The 20,290-nt window shown below is 43.3% G+C and overlaps 3 protein-coding genes and 3 long non-coding RNA genes across 15 annotated transcripts; 5 read left to right on the plus strand and 1 right to left on the minus strand.

Moving 5' to 3' along the window:
- Window positions 1-4: 4 nt before the first annotated feature.
- On the minus strand, window positions 5-1,250 carry LOC117594875. Of its 2 annotated transcripts, none has more exons than XR_004576154.1 (2): window positions 722-1,250; window positions 5-247 (listed from the first exon to the last, which is right to left on the minus strand). It is a non-coding gene; the product is annotated as an uncharacterized LOC117594875 (long non-coding RNA). The 2 variants fall into 2 exon arrangements; XR_004576153.1 differs by having other exon boundaries at window positions 5-387.
- Window positions 1,251-1,298: 48 nt separating this feature from the next.
- On the plus strand, window positions 1,299-6,812 carry LOC114839752 (mucin-12). 8 transcript variants are annotated; one of them, XM_029121959.2, is made up of 5 exons: window positions 1,299-1,432; window positions 1,525-1,583; window positions 1,680-6,448; window positions 6,528-6,560; window positions 6,640-6,812. In XM_029121959.2, the coding sequence occupies exons 1-4, from the start codon at window positions 1,392-1,394 to the stop codon at window positions 6,540-6,542; spliced, it is 4,884 nt and encodes a 1,627-aa protein (XP_028977792.2). In that variant the 5' UTR covers window positions 1,299-1,391; the 3' UTR covers window positions 6,543-6,560; window positions 6,640-6,812. The 8 variants fall into 8 exon arrangements, with proteins under 8 accessions (XP_028977792.2, XP_034150122.1, XP_034150124.1 ...); XM_034294231.1 differs by lacking the exons at window positions 1,299-1,432; window positions 1,525-1,583 and having other exon boundaries at window positions 2,626-5,163; window positions 5,335-6,448; XM_034294233.1 differs by lacking the exons at window positions 1,299-1,432; window positions 1,525-1,583 and having other exon boundaries at window positions 2,626-4,987; window positions 5,213-6,448.
- A 1,911-nt stretch (window positions 6,813-8,723) lies between these two features.
- Window positions 8,724-9,345, plus strand: LOC114839880. The gene is made up of 3 exons (XR_003782226.2): window positions 8,724-8,834; window positions 8,920-8,978; window positions 9,055-9,345. It is a non-coding gene; the product is annotated as an uncharacterized LOC114839880 (long non-coding RNA).
- Window positions 9,346-9,497: 152 nt separating this feature from the next.
- Window positions 9,498-9,945, plus strand: LOC114839734. Its single transcript, XR_003782121.1, has 3 exons — window positions 9,498-9,584; window positions 9,664-9,696; window positions 9,774-9,945. It is a non-coding gene; the product is annotated as an uncharacterized LOC114839734 (long non-coding RNA).
- A 1,884-nt stretch (window positions 9,946-11,829) lies between these two features.
- Window positions 11,830-12,924, plus strand: LOC105009575 (uncharacterized transmembrane protein DDB_G0289901). Of its 2 annotated transcripts, none has more exons than XM_029122421.2 (3): window positions 11,830-11,968; window positions 12,042-12,112; window positions 12,188-12,924. In XM_029122421.2, the coding sequence occupies exons 1-3, from the start codon at window positions 11,934-11,936 to the stop codon at window positions 12,814-12,816; spliced, it is 735 nt and encodes a 244-aa protein (XP_028978254.1). In that variant the 5' UTR covers window positions 11,830-11,933; the 3' UTR covers window positions 12,817-12,924. The 2 variants fall into 2 exon arrangements, with proteins under 2 accessions (XP_028978254.1, XP_028978255.1); XM_029122422.2 differs by having other exon boundaries at window positions 11,838-11,968; window positions 12,054-12,112.
- Window positions 12,925-17,013: 4,089 nt separating this feature from the next.
- Window positions 17,014-19,531, plus strand: bglapl (bone gamma-carboxyglutamate (gla) protein, like). The gene is made up of 4 exons (XM_010869001.4): window positions 17,014-17,452; window positions 17,694-17,903; window positions 18,232-18,364; window positions 18,723-19,531. Exons 1-4 carry the CDS (start codon window positions 17,392-17,394, stop codon window positions 18,823-18,825), a joined length of 507 nt encoding a protein of 168 aa, XP_010867303.1. The 5' UTR covers window positions 17,014-17,391; the 3' UTR covers window positions 18,826-19,531.
- The last annotated feature ends 759 nt before the right edge of the window (window positions 19,532-20,290 follow it).

Here is a 20,290-nt window from a genome sequence, read left to right on the forward strand (position 1 = left end):
GAAATGTATTTTCTTGTTTCATTCTTTATTCATTTTTACATCAACCTACCATATGCAGGATTACATTGACATTAGTTAGCCCATCTCTGCTATGGCTGACAGACTACTCTGTCAGTGGCTGTCCCTCCCTGGATCCCTTCAATCACTGGCTTCCCTGTATTTAAGTCCAGGGCCAGCTCCTCTGCTGTGGTGAAGTCTTGGGTTGGAGGGCCACCCCCCGTACCAGATATATGACTTTTTTTTATTGCTAAAATCAGCACAGACAATAAAATGTCAGCAAACATGTCACCCATGTTCTCCGCAAACAAGTCATTTACCAGCCTGCAAAATATTCTTGTATTTAATATTGACTTGCTGCCAAGTCCTTTTTGGCCAGACGTGTTTGTTCTTTAAGAGGAATAGATAGTGATAAAATAGATTAGATGGATAAAAATAGAGCAAATCATCTGATTATGGATTACATCAAATCAATTAGAAACAAAGCCTACATACAAATAGATAAGAGTAAAAAGATTAAACTTTTATTATAGACATAAGAAATGAATAGATCATATAGATGCACATAGTGTTTGCAATTATTATTCATGTTAAATGCATGTCCACTGGTCACATTTAAGGCAAAGTATACAATTCTTTTTGATTTTTTTTGAAAATGACAAGTAACTCCTTGAATTGTAATTATGAGGGTTGCAGTGGAGCACTGGTTATATGGACTACTTACGCATTCAATCGGTCCGCTATTGTTTGCCAGGCATTCTCTCTTTGCTTTATTACGGCAGCTGTATTGCATTTTTTACATATTATATGCTTTACTTCTTCATAAGTTTCCATAAGAAGCTGTTGTTCAGTTGGTGAAAAGTATGCCGCACGGGTGATTTCCATTTTTCCATCGGTGATTCTGTGATCGATTTCGTGATCTTTTTAAGAATGCCGTGAACGGGCATTTATCCAAACTATATACACCTGGTTTGACATATCCGCGCGGTCTCATCCTGGTTTAGCAAACGTGCAACGGATTGAGCCAGGATGCACTGATTAAACTAGGTCAAGCCGCGATTGTTCTGTTATCCTGGCTTTCTTAATTCTACTCTTATGCAATACCCCCCAGGCCATATGTCAAGCTCAATATTTTTGTCATATCTTGTATACTCATTATTTCAGCGTGCTGGAATACCCCTAAATACTGTTTCCATTTTTCCATTCTGAATGCAGCCTTTTCTGAAATAAATTGGACAAATCACAACATCTAAGTAAATGAGTGGTTGACAGCTGTCCCTAATCAATAAACTAGAGATCTGCAGAGACTCAGAAAACTATATAAGAAACCAAGGCATGGTTGGTTAAATCAAGAGGATCTTTTGGGAGGCTTATTGTATTTGGTGTTGGGTTATATGGTAGGCGAAATGGCTTTGATGTTTGGACTCTCATTGAGGTAGGTCTTTTCACATTTGTTGATTTATTTGCCTTGTCAATTTTTACTAGAAATTGTGTTTATAACTGATTGGTGGATTTAATTTCTGCTAGAGTTACCTTGATAAACTGCCTGCTATTTGGTGGGATAGCCTGTTTTCCAACATCAAAGGGTGAGTGGCATATATATATATATATTCAAATAGTAGTTTGAGACTAGTTCCAAAAAAGAGGCTAATAATATTACTTTTAATGTTATCTTTTACTAGGTGACTATGAAGGAATTCACCAAGCTACACAAAAAGGAACAAGCCACGGAAATAAAACAATATGGCATCGAATACATGTGCCACAGAAAATGCAGTTGAAACATCTTCCCCATGCTCCAACAGGGATGCCAAAAGTCACTGGTCAAAATACCTCAGCAGTTGTGGAGACTGGCTCAAAATTCCCAGCTGAGGTATCTGGTCACAGTAGTCTAGCAAGTGCGGTGACTGGCCTAAAAACCGCAGCTGAAGTAACCCATCAAATGGGCCTAAATGTAACTGGACACGGTGGCCCAGCAAATGCGGTGAATGGACAAAAAACCACGGCTGAAGTAACAGGTCACATTGCACTGACTGAAGTGACTGGGCATATGGGACCATCTGAAGTTACCAGTCATAGTGGCCCAGCAAGTGCTGGGACAGGCCCAAAAATCCCAACTGAAGTAACCAGGCATAATGGCACAGCACAAGCTGTGACTGGCCCAAAAATCCCAGCTGTAGTTACCAGGCATCGTGGCCCAGCAAGTGCTGTGACTGGCCTGAAAATCCCAGCTGAAGTAACCATGCGTGGTGACCTAGCAAGTCCTGTGACTGGCCCAACAATCCCAGCTGAAGTTACCAGGCACATTGCACTGACTGAAGTGACTGGGCATATGGGACCACTTGAAGTAACCAAGCATAGCGGCACAGCAGGTTCTGTGACAGGCCCAGAAATCCCAACTGAGGTAACCAGGCATAGTGGCACAGCAGGTGCTGTGACAGGCCTGAAAATCCCTGCTGAAGTAACCATGCGTGGTGACCCAGCAAGTCCTGTGACTGGCCCAAAAATCCCAGCTAAAGTAACTGGTCAAAGTAGCCCAGCAAGTGCTGTGATTGGCCCAAAAATCCAAGATGCAGTTACCAGGCACATTGCACTGACTGGGCATATGGGACCACCTGAAGCAACCAGGCATAGTAGCCCAGCAAGTGCTGTGACTGGCCTGAAAGCCGCAGATGAAGTAACCCATCACATAGGCCTAAATTATATAACTGGACATGGTGGCCCACTAAATGCGGTGACTGGCCCAAAAATCACAGCTGAAGTAACCAGGCGTGGCGTGACTGAGTTGAAAATCCCAGCAAAAGTAACTGGGTACATTGCACTGACTGAAGTGACTGGGCATATGGGACCATCTAAAGTAACTAGGCATAGTGGCCCAGCAAGTGCTGTGACAGGCCTGAAAATCCCATCTGAAGTAACCATGCGTGGTGACCTAGCAAGTCCTGTGACTGGCCCAAAAATCCCAGCTGAAGTAACCAGGCTTGGTGACCTAGCAAGTGCTGTGACTGACCTGAAAATCCCAGCTAAAGTAACCATGCGTGGTGACTTAGCAAGTCCTGTGACTGGCCCAAAAATCCCAGCTGAAGTAACCAGGCTTGGTGACCTAGCAAGTGCTGTGACTGACCTGAAAATCCCAGCTAAAGTAACTGGACACATTGCACTGACTGAAGTGGCTGGGCATATGGGACCACCTGAAGTAACCAGGCATAGTAGCCCAGCTAGTGCTGTGACTGGCCTGAAAGCCGCAGCTGAAGTAACCCATCACATGGGCCTAAATAATGTAACTGGTCATGGTGCCCCAGCAAGTGCGGTGACTGGCCTGAAAATCCCAGCTGAAGTAACCATGCGTGGTGACCTAGCAAGTCCTGTGACTGGCCCAAAAATCCCAGCTGAAGTTACCAGGCACATTGCACTGACTGCAGTGACTGGGCATATGGGAACACCTGAAGTAACCAGGCATAGTAGCCCAGCAAGTGCTGTGACTGGCCTAAAAGCCGCAGCTGAAGTAACTGGTCAAAGTAGCCCAGCAAGTGCTGTGATTGGCCCAAAAATCCAAGCTGCAGTTACCCGGCACATTGCACTGACTGAAGTGACTGGGCATATGGGACCACCTGAAGCAACCAGGCATAGTAGCCCAGCAAGTGCTGTGACTGGCCTAAAAGCCGCAGCTGAAGTAACCCATCACATGGGCCTAAATTATGTAACTGGTCATGGTGCCCCAGCAAGTGCGGTGACTGGCCCAAAAATCCCAGCTGATGTTACCAGGCACATTGCACTGACTGAAGTGACTGGGCATATGGGAACACCTGAAGTAACCGGGCATAGTAGCCCAGCAAGTGCTGTGACTGGCCTAAAAGCCGCAGCTGAAGTAACCCATCACATGGGCCTAAATTATGTAACCAGGCATAGTGGCACAGCAGGAGCTGTGACAGGCCTGAAAATCCCTGCTGAAGTAACCATGCGTGGTGACCTAGCAAGTCCTGTGACTGGCCTGAAATTCCCAGCTGAAGTAACTGGTCAAAGTAGCCCAGCAAGTGCTGTGATTGGCCCAAAAATCCCAGCTGAAGTTACCGGGCACATTGCACTGACTGAAGTGGCTGGGCATATGGGAACACCTGAAGTAACCAGGCATAGTAGCCCAGCAAGTGCTGTGACTGGCCTGAAAGCCGCAGCTGAAGTAATCCATCACATGGGCCTAAATTATATAACTGGACATGGTGGCCCACTAAATGCGGTGACTGGCCCAAAAATCACAGCTGAAGTAACCAGGCGTGGTGACCTAGCAAATGCTGTGACTGAGCTGAAAATCCCAGCAAAAGTAACTGGGTACATTGCATTGACTGAAGTGACTGGGCATATGGGACCATCTGAAGTAACCAGGAACAGTGGCCCAGCAAGTGCTGTGACCGGCCCAAAAATCCAAGCTGAAGTTACCAGGCAAAGTGGCCCTGCAAGTGCTGTGACAGGCCTGAAAATCCCAGCTGAAGTAACTGGTCAAAGTAGCCCAGCAAGTGCTGTGACTGGCCCAACAATCCCAGCTGAAGTTACTGGGCACATTGTACTGACTGAAGTGACTGGGCACATGGGACCAATAGAAGTAACCAGGCATAGTGGCCCAGCAAGTGCTGTGACAGTCCTGAAAATCCCAGCTGAAGTAACCAGGCTTGGTGACCTAGCAAGTCCTGTGACTGGCCCAAAAATCCCAGCTGAAGTAACCAGGCTTGGTGACCTAGCAAGTGCTGTGACTGACCTGAAAGCCGCAGCTGAAGTAACCCATCACATGGGCCTAAATAATGTAACTGGACATGGTGCCCCAGCAAGTGCGGTGACTGGCCCAAAAATCCCAGCTGAAGTTACTGGGCACATTGCACTGACTGAAGTGACTGGGCATATGGGACCACCTGAAGTAACCAGGCATAGTAGCCCAGCAAGTGCTGTGACTGGCCTGAAAGCCGCAGCTGAAGTAACCCATCACATGGGCCTAAATTATGTAACTGGACATGGTGCCCCAGCAAGTGCGGTGACTGGCCTGAAAATCCCAGCTGAAGTAACTGGTCAAAGTAGCCCAGCAAGTGCTGTGACAGGCCTCAAAATCCCAACTGCCGTAACCAGGCACATTGCACTGACTGAAGTGACTGGGCATATGGGACCACCTGAAGTAACCAGGCATAGTGGCCCAGCAAGTGCTGTGACAGGCCCAGAAATCCCAACTGAGGTAACCAGGCATAGTGGCACAGCAGGTGCTGTGACTGGCCCAGACATCCCAACTGAGGTAACCAGGCATAGCGGCACAGCAGATGCTGTGACTGGCCCAGATATCCCAGCTGAAGTTACCAGGCATAGTGGCCCAGCAAGTGCTGTGACAGGCCCAGAAATCCCAACTGAGGTAACCAGGCATAGTGGCACAGCAGGTGCTGTGACAGGCCCAAAAATCCAAGCTGAAGTTACCAGGCGTGGTGACCTAGAAAGTGCTGTGACTGACCTGAAAATCCCAGCTAAAGTAACTGGGCACATTGCACTGACTGAAGTGACTGGGCATATGGGACCACCTGAAGTAACCGGGCATAGTAGCCCAGCAAGTGCTGTGAATGGCCTGAAAGCCGCAGCTGAAGTTACCCATCACATGGGCCTAAATTATGTAACTGGACATGGTGCCCCAGCAAGTGCGGTGACTGGCCCAAAAATCCAAGCTGAAGTTACCAGGCACATTGCACTGACTGAAGTGACTGGGCATATGGGAATACCTGTAGTAACCAGGCATAGTAGCCCAGCAAGTGCTGTGACTGGCCTGAAAGCCGCAGCTGAAGTAACCCATCAAATGGGCCTAAATTATGTAACTGGACATGGTGGCCCAGCAAATGCAGTGACTGGCCCAAAAATCACAGTTGAAGTAACCAGGCGTGGTGACCTAGCAAGTGCTGTGACTGGGCTGAAAATCCCAGCTGACGTAACCGGTCACAGTAGCCCAACAAGTGTAGTGACTGGCCCAAAACACTCAGATGAGATGACAGGGCATGGTGGCCCAACCTATGCAACTGAGCCTGGTGGCCCAGCAAGTGTGGTGACTTCCCCAAATTACCCAAATGTTACATCTGTTACTGTGTCTGAACAGAAACCAGGTGAAATGCTTCATAATGTCTCGCAACTGATTCCTTTTTCCAAGTTGAACCTTACCTCAAATGTGACAAGTTACTCAGCTACCACCAACTTTAATTACCCAGCAGCATCATCTGTCTCCTATGCCTCAGCAGCAAGAGAATTAGGCAACCAGGCTTTAGTAATGTCGGGTCCCCGGGCCTCTGCCGTCGCGGCGGCGTCGGGTCCCCGGGCCTCTGCCGTCGCGGCGGCGTCGGGTCCCCGGGCCTCTGCCGGCGCGGCGGCGTCGGGTCCCCGGGCCTCTGCCGGCGCGGCGGCGTCGGGCCTCCTGATTGCAACCAGGGGATACTGGGAGGTAATATACAACTTTTTGCATAATTTTTTCTCAGTCTTCTGATTTGGAAGTCTTTGAGCTAATACATTTATATCCACAGGAATCTACTGGTTGATTCATCATTGAGAGGCTGGTAAGACCTGTGTTCAAATTGCCAAATATTATAATTTGCCATTTCTTGCTGACCCCCCCCCCCCCCTTTCTTTTTTTAGGTCTCTTTGGTCATCTGCTTGAATCAGCCAGGGATTTGAGTGGGTTTCCATTGGGCAAATAAAAAAGATCCCTTTGTTTCTTCATGTGAAACATTACAGGGCATAGCCTACCTTAACTCAAATCTGAAGCATGAAGACATCAGTTGTACAATAAATCTTGATTTTTAAAGTGAGTCATTGTTTGGTTCTTGTTTTTGACTAGCTTTTTTTGGGGAACCGATGCAGTTGGTTGTCATTGGTTAATATTTTACTTTGTTTCCAAACGGGGCATTCTGGTAGCGGAAACTTGGACTAACTAGACAATATGTCAAGTTAGGTCAGGTCTTTCCAAAGATCAAGGTCCTAATCCTGTAGGCATACCCAATTTGGAATGGACCTGTAGCTCATACTGGAAGCTGGAGCGTGCCAAGGTGTTCCCCAATTGAAAGGTTAAAGGGGCACTATGTAGAATCATGCCTATGAACAATAACATTGCTTGTCTCCTCAGTCTTCCCTTACCAAACAAGGCCAGAATAGTTTGAACTACTCCAGGGTGTTTAGGGTGGCAGAGCTCGTACTGCGAGTGTCTAGGGGGAGTAGAGACCAAGTCAATGCAAACTGAAAGACAGCCTGGCAAGGAAGTTTAAAAGGAGAATCTCCGGTGCTCTGATTAATTTTGGAGAAACTATTGTAAACATTAATTGCAGATGTCTGCTGGTCATTTTATTTGGGTTCCTTCTAGTAGTAGTGTCTTATTGCCCCTTTAACGTGTGTATTCCAACATGGGATTAAGGTAAAATGTCACCTGTATTTGAGAATGTTTGGGTTGTCTACAAAATACTGTACAATTGGATAGTGAACTGTTTGGGCTAAACACTTGCATGGTTATTGCCAGGACTTATTTTTAGTGAACTTGTGAAGAGGGATTAGCTAAAAAATTTGACTAAAGCAAATTATCTACTTCAAGTGATTCCCTCAATTGTAGGGGTGGCCAAACAAGGCTTGATTTATTTTAGCAGTAGGATATTATGCAGGTGGCACTCAGATTTTTCTATATCACAAATGCCATCATTGATATTTGTAAGGCAATCTAGTCAGTAAAAAAGAACAGACACAAACAATATGGGAACTGACATGAAACATAACATGTACAGACTAGATTAACTTAATTGCCTTATACATATTAGAGATGGCTTTTATCTAGAAAGAGATCATCTGAGTTAGCGCTGCTTTCATAATATTCTGCTGCTAGAAGAATTGTAATGAAGCCTCATATGTCCATCTCTACTCAATGGTGCTGCCCATGTACACTCACAGATACAGTTGATGGGGATGAAATAGGATATGATATTACTGTTTCAGTCCGTAAGATGGAGTGACCTAGTTCTATGTGTTGGTGACACTTTCACCCCACTCCTGGTTTGAGTAAGTGTTCAAATATGCCTTGAAGTCACATTCGGCAATGCATTGGGAAAAGCGTTAATAGTTACTGTAACAAGGAATAATTATATTTGGTAGCTTGTTCTGAAGATAAAAAATACAAACCATATTAAGTTGGGGTATAGTTACAAATGGTTAAGTACAGTAAATCGCTAGATAATTTAGTACATATTATTTTAGCTAATGTCAACATTACAGATAGCATGCTAACTAAATTTAAATAGCAACATGTAGCTAGCTAACATCAGCTAAGATACTGCTTTCCAAGTAGATGTAGTAGTTAGCGATAACTGATGATAAGGAAAATAAGGAAAACTATAAGATTTTTTGCAACATTTGTTTTCAGTGTCAATCAGATGTTCCTATAAAAGCATGAAAAGTGACAAACAATAATTAAATTTTTTGTGAAGCCCTGCATTTATTCTCCAGGACAGACTAAAATAAACATCACCAAGTACTGTAGCAGGTGTGCTTCATTGTTATTTTTCTGATAGGTCTGCAAAATCACTAATCCAGCTTTTCAGGCTACCTCTCAGAACAGTTCTGTATTTCACTTTAACATACTGAATGCAGCCTCTTCTCAATTTCATTGGACATTTAGGAACACCTGAGTAAATCTTTGGTTGACAGCTGTCATTAATTAGCTCACCATAAATTACCAGAGTCTAGGAAAAATCTAATAAGAAGCCAAAACACAGTTAACAGATATAGGCTTTTTGTGTTTGTCTTAATACCCTTATTATGAAAATGGCTGGGAAGTTTGGGCTCTTTCTGAGGTTTGTTTTTCAAAATATGCTGACTTATTTGCCTTGAAAGTTTCTGTTAATTCTCTTTGTAACTGACTGGCAGAATGTTTTGCAGAGTGTTTTTGATTAGTTGCTTGCTAATTGGAGGAATAGCCTGTTCCCCTGCACCAACAGGTGAGTGGTTTTAAATAGAAGTTTGAGGGTAGTTCTTATAAAGCTCGTATTTTATTACTTTCTATGTTCTTTTTAGACAGTGGCAACAACTATATTCTTCAAGCGTCACCTAAAGCCACCAGCATCTCAAGTGTGATGACTGGTCCAAATAACCCTGGTGTTACACCAGCTACTCCGCCTCAGCAGAATAGCTCAGCTACAACCAGCTTTAATTCCCCATTATTATCAAATGGCTCCCATGACTCAACAGAAGTAGCAAGCAACCATACTTCAGGAATGGTGATGCAGCAGCGGGAGCCAGTGGCGTCTGTCCCCCGGGCCTCTGCCGGGGCGGCGGCGGCGGGTCCCCGGGCCTCTGCCGGGGCGGCGGGTCCCCGGGCCTCTGCCGGGGCGGCGGCGGCGGGTCCCCGGGCCTCTGCCGGGGCGGCGGCGGCGGGTCCCCGGGCCTCTGCCGGGGCGGCGGCGGCGGGTCCCCGGGCCTCTGCCGGGGCGGCGGCGGCGGGTCCCCGGGCCTCTGCCGGGGCGGCGGCGGCGGGTCCCCGGGCCTCTGCCGGGGCGGCGGCGGCGGCGTCAGGCCTCCTGACTACAAGCAGGGGATACTGGGAGGTAATGTACAACTTTTGCATTAATTTTGTCTCAGTCTTCTGATTTGGAAGTCTTTGAGCTAATACATTTATATCCACAGGAATCTACTGGTTGATTCATCATTGAGAGGCTGGTAAGACCTGTGTTCAAATTGCCAAATATTATAATTTGCCATTTCTTGCTGACCACTGCCCCCCTTTCTTTTTTTAGGTCTCTTTGGTCATCTGCTTGAATCAGCCAGGGATTTGAGTGGGTTTCCATTGGGCAAATAAAAAGATCCCTTTGTTTCTTCATGTGAAACATTACAGGGCATAGCCTACCTTAACTCAAATCTGAAGCATGAAGACCTCAGTTGTACAATAAATCTTGATTTTTAAAGTGAGTCATTGTTTGGTTCTTGTTTTTGACTAGCTTTTTTTGGGGAACCGATGCAGTTGGTTGTCATTGGTTAATATTTTACTTTGTTTCCAAACGGGGCTTTCCGGTAGCTGAGACTTGGACTAACTCGACAATATGACAAGTTAGGTCAGGTCTTTCCAAAGATCAAGGTCCTAATCCTGTAGGCATACCCAATTTGGAATGGACCTGTAGCTCATACTGGAAGCTGGCGCGTGCCAAGGTGTTCCCCAATTGAAAGGTTAAAGGGGCACTATGTAGAATCATGCCTATGAACAATAACATTGCTTGTCTCCTCAGTCTTCCCTTACCAAACAAGGCCAGAATAGTTTGAACTACTCCAGGGTGTTTAGGGTGGCAGAGCTAGTACTGTGAGTGTCTAGGGGGAGTAGAGACCAAGTCAATGCAAACTGAAAGACAGCCTGGCAAGGAAGTTTAAAAGGAGAATCTCCGGTGCTCTGATTAATTTTGGAGAAACTATTGTAAACATTAATTGCAGATGTCTGCTGGTCATTTTATTTGGGTTCCTTCTAGTAGTAGTGTCTTATTGCCCCTTTAACGTGTGTATTCCAACATGGGATTAAGGTAAAATGTCACCTGTATTTGAGAATGTTTGGGTTGTCTACAAAATACTGTACAATTGGATAGTGAACTGTTTGGGCTAAACACTTGCATGGTTATTGCCAGGACTTATTTTTAGTGAACTTGTGAAGAGGGATTAGCTAAAAAATTTGACTAAAGCAAATTATCTACTTCAAGTGATTCCCTCAATTGTAGGGGTGGCCAAACAAGGCTTGATTTATTTTAGCAGTAGGATATTATGCAGGTGGCACTCAGATTTTTCTATAGCACAAAAGCCATCATTGATATTTGTAAGGCAATCTAGTCCGTAAAAAAAGAACAGACACAAACAATATGGGAACTGACATGAAACATAACATGAACAGACTAGATTAACTTAATTGCCTTATACATATTAGAGATGGCTTTTATCTAGAAAGAGATCATCTGAGTTAGCGCTGCTTTCATAATATTCTGCTGCTAGAAGAATTGTAATGAAGCCTCATATGTCCATCTCTACTCAATGGTGCTGCCCATGTACACTCACAGATACAGTTGATGGGGATGAAATAGGATATGATATTACTGTTTCAGTCCGTAAGATGGAGTGACCTAGTTCTATGTGTTGGTGACACTTTCACCCCACTCCTGGTTTGAGTAAGTGTTCAAATATGCCTTGAAGTCACATTCGGCAATGCATTGGGAAAAGCGTTAATAGTTACTGTAACAAGGAATAATTATATTTGGTAGCTTGTTCTGAAGATAAAAAATACAAACCATATTAAGTTGGGGTATAGTTACAAATGGTTAAGTACAGTAAATCGCTAGATAATTTAGTACATATTATTTAAGCTAATGTCAACATTACAGATAGCATGCTAACTAAATTTAAATAGCAACATGTAGCAAGCTAACATCAGCTAAGATACTGCTTTCCAAGTAGATGTAGTAGTTAGCGATAACTGATGATAAGGAAAATAAGGAAAACTATAAGATTTTTTGCAACATTTGTTTTCAGTGTCAATCAGATGTTCCTATAAAAGCATGAAAAGTGACAAACAATAATTACATTTTTTGTGAAGCCCTGCATTTATTCTCCAGGACAGACTAAAATAAACATCACCAAGTACTGTAGCAGGTGTGCTTCATTGTTATTTTTCTGATAGGTCTGCAAAATCACTTATCCAGCTTTTCAGGCTACCTCTCAGAACAGTTCTGTATTTCACTTTAACATACTGAATGCAGCCTCTTCTCAATTTCATTGGACATTTAGGAACACCTGAGTAAATCTTTGGTTGACAGCTGTCATTAATTAGCTCACCATAAATTACCAGAGTCTAGGAAAAATCTAATAAGAAGCCAAAACACAGTTAACAGATATAGGCTTTTTGTGTTTGTCTTAATACCCTTATTATGAAAATGGCTGGGAAGTTTGGGCTCTTTCTGAGGTTTGTTTTTCAAAATATGCTGACTTATTTGCCTTGAAAGTTTCTGTTAATTCTCTTTGTAACTGACTGGCAGAATGTTTTGCAGAGTGTTTTTGATTAGTTGCTTGCTAATTGGAGGAATAGCCTGTTCCCCTGCACCAACAGGTGAGTGGTTTTAAATAGAAGTTTGAGGGTAGTTCTTATAAAGCTCGTATTTAATTACTTTCAATGTTCTTTTAGACAGTGGCAACAACTATATTCTTCAAGCGTCACCTAAAGCCACCAGCATCTCAAGTGTGATGACTGGTCCAAATAACCCTGGTGTTACACCAGCTACTCCGCCTCCGCAGAATAGCTCAGCTACAACCAGCTTTAATTCCCCAGTATTATCAAATGGCTCCCATGACTCAACAGAAGTAGCAAGCAACCATACTTCAGGAATGGTGATGCAGCAGCGTGAGCCAGTGGAGTCGGGTCCCCGGGCCTCTGCCGGGGCGTCGTCGTCTGTTCCCCGGGCCTCTGGCGGGGCGTCGTCGTCGTCTGTTCCCCGGGCCTCTGGCGGGGCGTCGTCGTCGTCTGTTCCCCGGGTCTCTGCCGGGGCGGCGTCGTCGTCTGATGCCCGGGCCTCTGCCGGGGCTTCGTCGGCGTCTGATGCCCGGGCCTCTGCCGGGGCTTCGTCGGCGTCTGATGCCCGGGCCTCTGCCGGGGCTTCGTCGGCGTCTGATGCCCGGGCCTCTGCCGGGGCTTCGTCGGCGTCTGATGCCCGGGCATCTGCCGGGGCTTCGTCGGCGTCTGATGCCCGGGCCTCTGCCGGGGCTTCGTCGGCGTCTGGTGCCCGGGCCTCTGCCGGGGCGGTGGCGAAAAGCTGATAACTGCATAATCTACCAAATGTATTTGTTACCCAAATAAATGGCTTTATTTCAGCTATCAGGTGGCTAAGACTTTTGCAATGAATAAAAGCAGTGATTGAAACTAAACTATATTAAATAAGCATGTGCACATTTTATACTTGAAGCATGACCTTTGAACTTTTCTCACCAGTTTGGTGCAAGCATTTTGTGTTTGGTGCCTTTTGTGACAAGAGAGAACCATTTGCTAGTAAAAGTGAACATGTAAAAGATTCTCTTTTTACTTTTTGCTCTCTCTAAGATGTCTAGACCTTGTTTTATACCGCACAGCCCTATTTGCTTTGGGCGGACACACTTTGGAACCTACAACCCAACCATCTTAAAATGTTTGCAAGATTATTTGACAAAACAATTAGAGTGCCTTTGGAATGTATATTGAATTTGCCACAGGTGATCTCCAATCAAGTGCTAGAACATCTCAAGAATGTTTAAAGCCCCCAAGATCTGTCTGAGCTCAGTTTGGAGTGTCTGAATACTTAAGTGTGACTTTCACCACTGGGAAAACTGTAAAATAGAAATACTAAACTAATTGGTCTGGATTACTATGTGGCTTCCAACGTATGTGATTTTCAGGATGAAAATGTCAAAATAAAACTTAAAAAAAAAATCGTTGTTTAACTGATCTTTGTGGCAATGTTTTCTTAAACACTTGGGCCCCATTGCATTTGAAACACATCTACAAAAATGGATGCTCAACCAGACATTGAAATTATACCCCAGACTATCCAAGACAAACCGTATACACCAAGAATAACATCAGGTCAGTCAGCTAGAGCAAAGAAGTCCGCTTTTTCTATGTAACACAGAATGGGCAGCTAGTGCAGTTAGATACAGCAAGACCCAGGGGATTTCTATACCTAATTTAACTTCCTTTTTTCTCAGAATTTCATGGTATCCAATTTGAGATTATGGCCTTGCCTAAAGCAAAAACTTCCAGCAGGCTTGAGGAAGTCCAAGCATCCTGTAAAAAAGGACTAGCTTTAATATCTGGTGGGCCCTTTGGTTTGGGGTCCCCTACCCTGTATCACATGACAAATATTTTGAGGCCTTACATTTGATGGTAGAGAGAATTGCTTTTGTTTTCAATAATTCATTTACTGCAATTCCCCAAAATGTTTTTAAACTGGATTTTTTTTCTTGCCATTGTTAGGCTTTAAAGGACAGGAGTGTCCTCAACTATAGAGTTTTGTCCACCCCTGGGTTTTACAATTCTACATATCTTTCCATGACATGTAGAAACAAGAATCCCAGCAAGCCTAATTCAGCTGGAACACAACAGAAAGTACCACCCTCTTGAGATTTGAACCCAGGTCACCCACAAGAAAGACTGTGTTGCTAACCACTACACCACAGAGCTCTACATTCAACAGGTATAGCCTCTTGTGTCTATGAACAAATCCTCTTTTGTCACTGGCCATTTTAACAGATAATTGGCCATTCGTGAATGATATTGATACACTTAAACTGACTAACGTTTCTTAGTTTACCTCCACCACAAATAGCGTCTATGAACTGTTAGCTTTTGCTACTGGCCGTTTGAACAGCTTATTAGCCAGTAATAGGCTTTACCAGTATCTACTAACTTACTGGAATAGTCATAAGAATTGAGCAATTGCTAGCAAGTCTGCCAAAGCTATTTCATTTCATGGCATAACATTTTTTTTTTTCTTTCATGACACAACAACATATTTTTTTCTTTCATTCCTGAATGACATTGATACAATAACTATCAAGAAAGGTGACGACGAGAGATTTATGGAAATAAAATAAATAAATGTTTGAACAGCTTATTAGCTAGTAATAGGCTTACTGGTATCTACTAACTTCTTAGGAATAATCATAAGAATTTAGTAATTGCTAGCGAGACTGAAGATGAACTTTTCCATGGCAGAAACAGTCTCAATATAACTGTATACAGTTTTAGTTAAGGCAAACTGTACTGTAACTACTATTTAACAAGGGAGTCAGTCAGTCACTCACTCACTCACTCAGTAAGAGACAGTCACTCTTCTTAGCCGGCTCCGCTTACGCTGTCTGGCAAAAAGTATTTCTTCAAGACTTCCTACACATTCTGCCATTAGGCAGAGAGACAATTTATCAGTTATATAGTACATTTCATTACATTGTACTCATTTTGCCATTGTGCATATTTTATATTTCCTACAAATGTCTAGCACAATGTTCTTTCTGTCCTACAAAAAATGCTGCTGCTTTTGGCTTGGCAGATTGGGGTTTCCTTACAAAATCCTCAACCAGTGAAGAACCAGCATATAAAGCCATCTAATGACCGCCATTAGCTTGTAGTTGCTTGAACCGCCACAAGTAGTTTGAGTGTGATGTGGCAAGGCGTTCTCATCTGACCCTCACTTCTGCCAACCGGAACAATTCAGAGTCAATCGATCCTGCCCTTTGTGGGAGTGACTTAGTCTACTGCACCACTTGGAAGGCCATACCATTATTTCCCAGTCAGTATGGATTCATTCAATGACCACTCTCATTACACCGGAAACCAAGTTCCCATTGCAATACATCTGCTGTATAACAGACCCCTGGCAAAACAAATATATCCAAGCCATAGGCATATCACACATTTCAAATCATAATTTTGCATTCAACGTATGGGCAACCTGGTTGGTTATTTATACCGTCCACTAAAAAACATCTAGCATTGCTGTAATGGTTGGGTTGTTAAGTTAGTTTCATCCATGTGGCTGTAGACCTGGCTAGCGTTGAATGGCTCAAGACTTATTATAGTGAATGGTTGTGGCTGTGGTGGGAAACTGCTGGGCTATAATTAAACTCTGTCACGTAATGAGTCTGGGTGCTGTCCCCGTCAGTCGATTAGTAGCGTGTGGTAGACCGGAGCTGTAGTTTTAGGGTTTGTGGGGGTGGGAGATTGAGGCAAGCAGCCAACAGCCAACCACTGTCAGCCACTGGCTTGGTTTGTATTTAAATCCAATCGCAACATATAGATGTCATTTAGACAATGTGCAATATTGCTTATATTTTGGCGCTTTTGAGTTTTTTGAGGTATTGCTGTGGAGAATATTAATACAACACTACACTATAATGGTGGAGATAAAATGGAATTCAGGGGTATTTCATGATTGATTCCATTTAGACAAGATAAAAAGGGGACAATTATCAGTGGTAATTCAGAATTATTGGAATAAATTACTAGTGGAATGCTTATATAATTGAACTGAGCATGGGCGCATTATATATACAGTATAGTTGTGGCCAAGAGTATTTGCATCGGTACACTTTTTTGAAATAACAGACAATTAATTGTCTCTAAGCAAAAAGTTTAAGTTGACCACAGTATTTGGACTCAAAAGTTAAAAAGACAAAACCTTTCTGTTTTTTTCCATGATTTTGGCCAGGACTGTAAACAATGCCCAACAGAATTATTGGCACTGGGTAAAGCAAAAAAAGACTAACAACAAAATGGATTTGTTGTCATTATCAGATACATCATAAAATCAAATCAATAAACTTTAATTGAGGTACGACTGTACAAAGAAAAAAAATATTCTTAATGAAAAAATAATTATTTTCAAAAAATGTCACGATATTGACACCCCTAATTGAAAGAATTATCTTTCCATTAAGATTAATAAACCAGGCAAATCCAATGACAATTTGATGTCACCTCAATGCCAGTAAACTATTTTAAAGTTTGTTCAGAAGAAAGCCTTTGCTCTCATCAAGACATAAACAAGCACCTGGATTTTGCTTAATATCTTTGAACTTGGAGTTATGGTGATGTGTATGCGATGCTGTGGGGCTGTTCTGTTTCTGGGAACCAGCCGGGCTTCTATACATGGTAACGTGGAGTACAGGGAACATTTACTCCAGAGTCTTTTTACCTCTGCCAGGAGGCTGAAACCGGGTCGTCGTTCCAGAAGCACAATGATCCAAAGCATTCTTCCAAATATGTCTCACTAACCTCAGAATCAAGCCTTTTCAATATCCACGCCAATCCCATGACAAACTAATTTAAGACTTTAACAACACATATTTTAGTGTATATCCATGGTGTAATGACAATAAGTAAGGTCCATTTCAGGTCAAATGTGGCATTTCCTGGCCAATCAAGGTGGTCACATTACATTTCTAGATGTAGGAAACCCGCTTACTCAACCGTACTTGTTTGTTTTGCCTGCTGGAGTTGTGTTGTGTGTACATATACATGTCTGAGTGCCACACAGGGTGGGTGTGTTTGTGTGTCTGTGGTTTTTTCTTCCAGGTTCTTGTGCACGCCAGCTGCGTGGGTTGTTATGTAATGAGTGTTCAAGGGAAAAGTGGAAGCCAGACAAATTGACATTTGATTCCCTAACCAATCGTGTTGTGTGTCCACTGTGTGCATGCTGTTTGGGTGGAGGAGGACCACAGTATATATTGACCATGGAGAACAGAGCGAAGTATGGAGAAGGCATCAAAAGGCGAAAGAGAAAAATAATTGAACCCAAGTTCTACTAGTACCAGTCACTAGTCATTCAAGAAGAGGCCTGGACACGACAAAGCAAAAGCAACATGAAGACTCTGGCTGTTCTGACCATTTGCGCCATCCTCTCGGTCTCGATGTCCACAAATGGTAAGCTGGGAAACATTTTACCTGATCTCCTAACTCATTATCTATTCTGGAAGAGATTAACAAACGAGAGACACAAAACACTATACAATCTCGTACACCCTGTTAACAAGAAATAAAGCCTTAGGCCCTGTGGCTGTAAGTGTAGTTCACGCATGCTGTCCTCAATGTGATACAGGCAGCAGTGTAAATGGTAACGATCCTGTGACTCTACGAGTGTCTCATGTCATTTTCTAATTGACAGATCTGGACCCTGATGTGACTGTGGATTCCACTCCTGACCCTGCCGCAGAATCAACACCTGACGCAGACTCATCTTCGTCTTCCTCCTCGGCTTCCGATTCATCCGCGTCTGACTCGTCGGCTTCGGACTCTTCAGCTTCAGACTCCTCAGCTTCTGACTCATCAAGCTCCTCCTCCTCGTCCTCCGAATCGGCCAGTGTTAGTGCTGAAGGTAGAGAGTCTGAATCGAATGGTGTCGTCCTGCGTTTGTGCGTGCAGTTATGTTTAAACAAACGCACTCACACCAGCAGACACAGGTTTACAGAGAAGTGTAAGAAAGGGTTGGGTCTCGTCAGCTTTCTGTTTTGTAACGCCGTAAACATGTTTCTAAGGACAGTTACAAAAAACAGGAAGGGGAAAAGTAGGCTGCAAGTGGCTCCTCTAAAATAATTTCACTAAAATAGGAAGTAAAACCACATCAGGGTTGAAATGTGTGTCACAGACCATGTGATTGAAGCTGTGTGTGTGTGTGTGTGTGTGTCTGTGTGTGGGTGTGTCAGCCACAACAGAGGAACCAGCTGACGCCATGGAGCCAGAGGTGATTATGAAGAGAGACCTGGCTTCAGTGCTGCTGAGGAGAAAGCGGGCAGTGGGACCCACAGCTGGGGCCCTCACACTCACCCAAGTGGAGAGGTTGGTTCATTTCCACTTATGTCCCAAATGGCGCCCTATTACCTTTAAAGTGTGCCGAGATAACAAGAAGCCATTCGCTATGCCCACTTCTCTAACATCACAAGACAACCTTACAATCACTCTGTGGCGAATGCGTAAAGTACGAATAGCAGACTATTGCATATTTGGACAACACACCGTATTCAAATGTTGCCCATTTATTCAACACGGGCGATGTAGCCATCATGATCTGGAGACCAACCACAGTTATTCGAATTGCTGTGTAATCGACGACAAGTGAACAATCTCTCCCACCCGCTTAACCCCCCCCCCCGCCCCCCCCCCCACCACCCTGTTCTTCTCCACTGCCCTCTTCCAGTCTGAGCGAGGTGTGTGAGCTGAATGTGGCCTGCGACCACATGGCCGAAACAGCAGGCATCGTGGCGGCTTACACGGCGTTCTACGGAGCACCTGCCTTCTAACCTGACTCTATCGTAACAAACCCGGAGGGAGGGAATACTCCGTTCCTGAAGCAACACGCTCGTAGGAGGGACTGACAATTCCATCGGGTCTCCTTACGAGGGCGTGGAAGTAAAACCAAACAGGTTTGATCCGTTTTAGGGACCAAGCCAAGGGACTTTACAAGACCAGTGAAGTTGGTGGCTACCATACTCGTAGTACCAAGTACAGCTATATGTTTTGGGTAGTGTCAAATAAAGCGTTGTAGTGTGTAGGGCCACATGGGAAGAGTTCCTGTGATTGTAGGAGCCTGCTAATGTAAATTGCATAACACAATATCACAATGAATGGTCGTGAATGCACCAAAGTATTGTATCATAGGTTTGTCCACATTTAAATGTTCTGTAATGTTAGATAGATACAAAAAAAAACAAAAAAACACATCATTGTTTAACTGCAATGTGTTATAACCTTCATTTCCTTTTAAAATGTAGTTCATTTTTGTGTCCTGGTCAGGTGCCATTATTGCTGAAAGTTAATATGGTCATTGATGTATTGATTGATTTATTCATGGTTCTATGGTGCTATTAGTGGAAGTTTAGAAAGAGTGAGGACATCATTTGTTGGGTACCATTTATTTGCCAGATTGAATTATTGTGAGTTTTGTATGAAACCTCCCGCCTTGACTGTTTATGGACTACTGTCTTCAATAAAGGGTACATTTAAATATTATAGTGTTTGGATATTTTTTTCAAGACACATTGAGATGATGGTGGCATTCAACTTTAAACTTTTAAAAGATAATATTCTGTTAACTCATACCCAAATAAGGTTTTTGACTTATAATAGTCATACCTGTTGCAATAGGTTGGAGAAAAAAAAAAAATGTAATTTTACTTTACTTTTACTTTGAAGTATTGATGATGACAATTACATTTCTGAAAGTTTCATTCCGGTCCTTATACTGGTAATGAATGTTAAAGTCTTCTTTACCAGTCTTAATCTAGCACAGACTTGATTGCTTGAAGAAGTATTTACTTTCATAATGATGAGATATTAACACATAAGACATACTGCACATATGACACTGTACTTCTGCAGACTATTTCCTGGACTGGCGGTTTTCACGTGACTAGCGGTCTAACGGTCTAGCAGTGGTTGGATATCTAAAGAGGGGATTAGTATGCAAGCAACTTCAGAGATTCCGCAACAACAATAAGACTTCCGGTTTACGTTTTCTGCCTTCAAAATAAAGTTCTGCGATATGTATGATTGGAAATAAATATTTCGAGTTTATTTTGAAAATACACACTATGAATAAATATTTGCTATTTAAATAATGCTTTACATGAAGTAAATAATATTATAAGAAAAATAAATCTAATATATATATTGGATATATTCTCCGGTGGAGAAAATAGTTTTGTTGGATTTGTAAAATCAAAACTAATGAAAAAAACAAGAATGATATGATCAATATGTCTTATA

The sequence above is a fragment of the Esox lucius genome, chromosome 9 (assembly GCF_011004845.1).
Source record: "Esox lucius isolate fEsoLuc1 chromosome 9, fEsoLuc1.pri, whole genome shotgun sequence".
In the NCBI taxonomy this organism is placed as follows: Eukaryota; Metazoa; Chordata; class Actinopteri; order Esociformes; family Esocidae; genus Esox; species Esox lucius.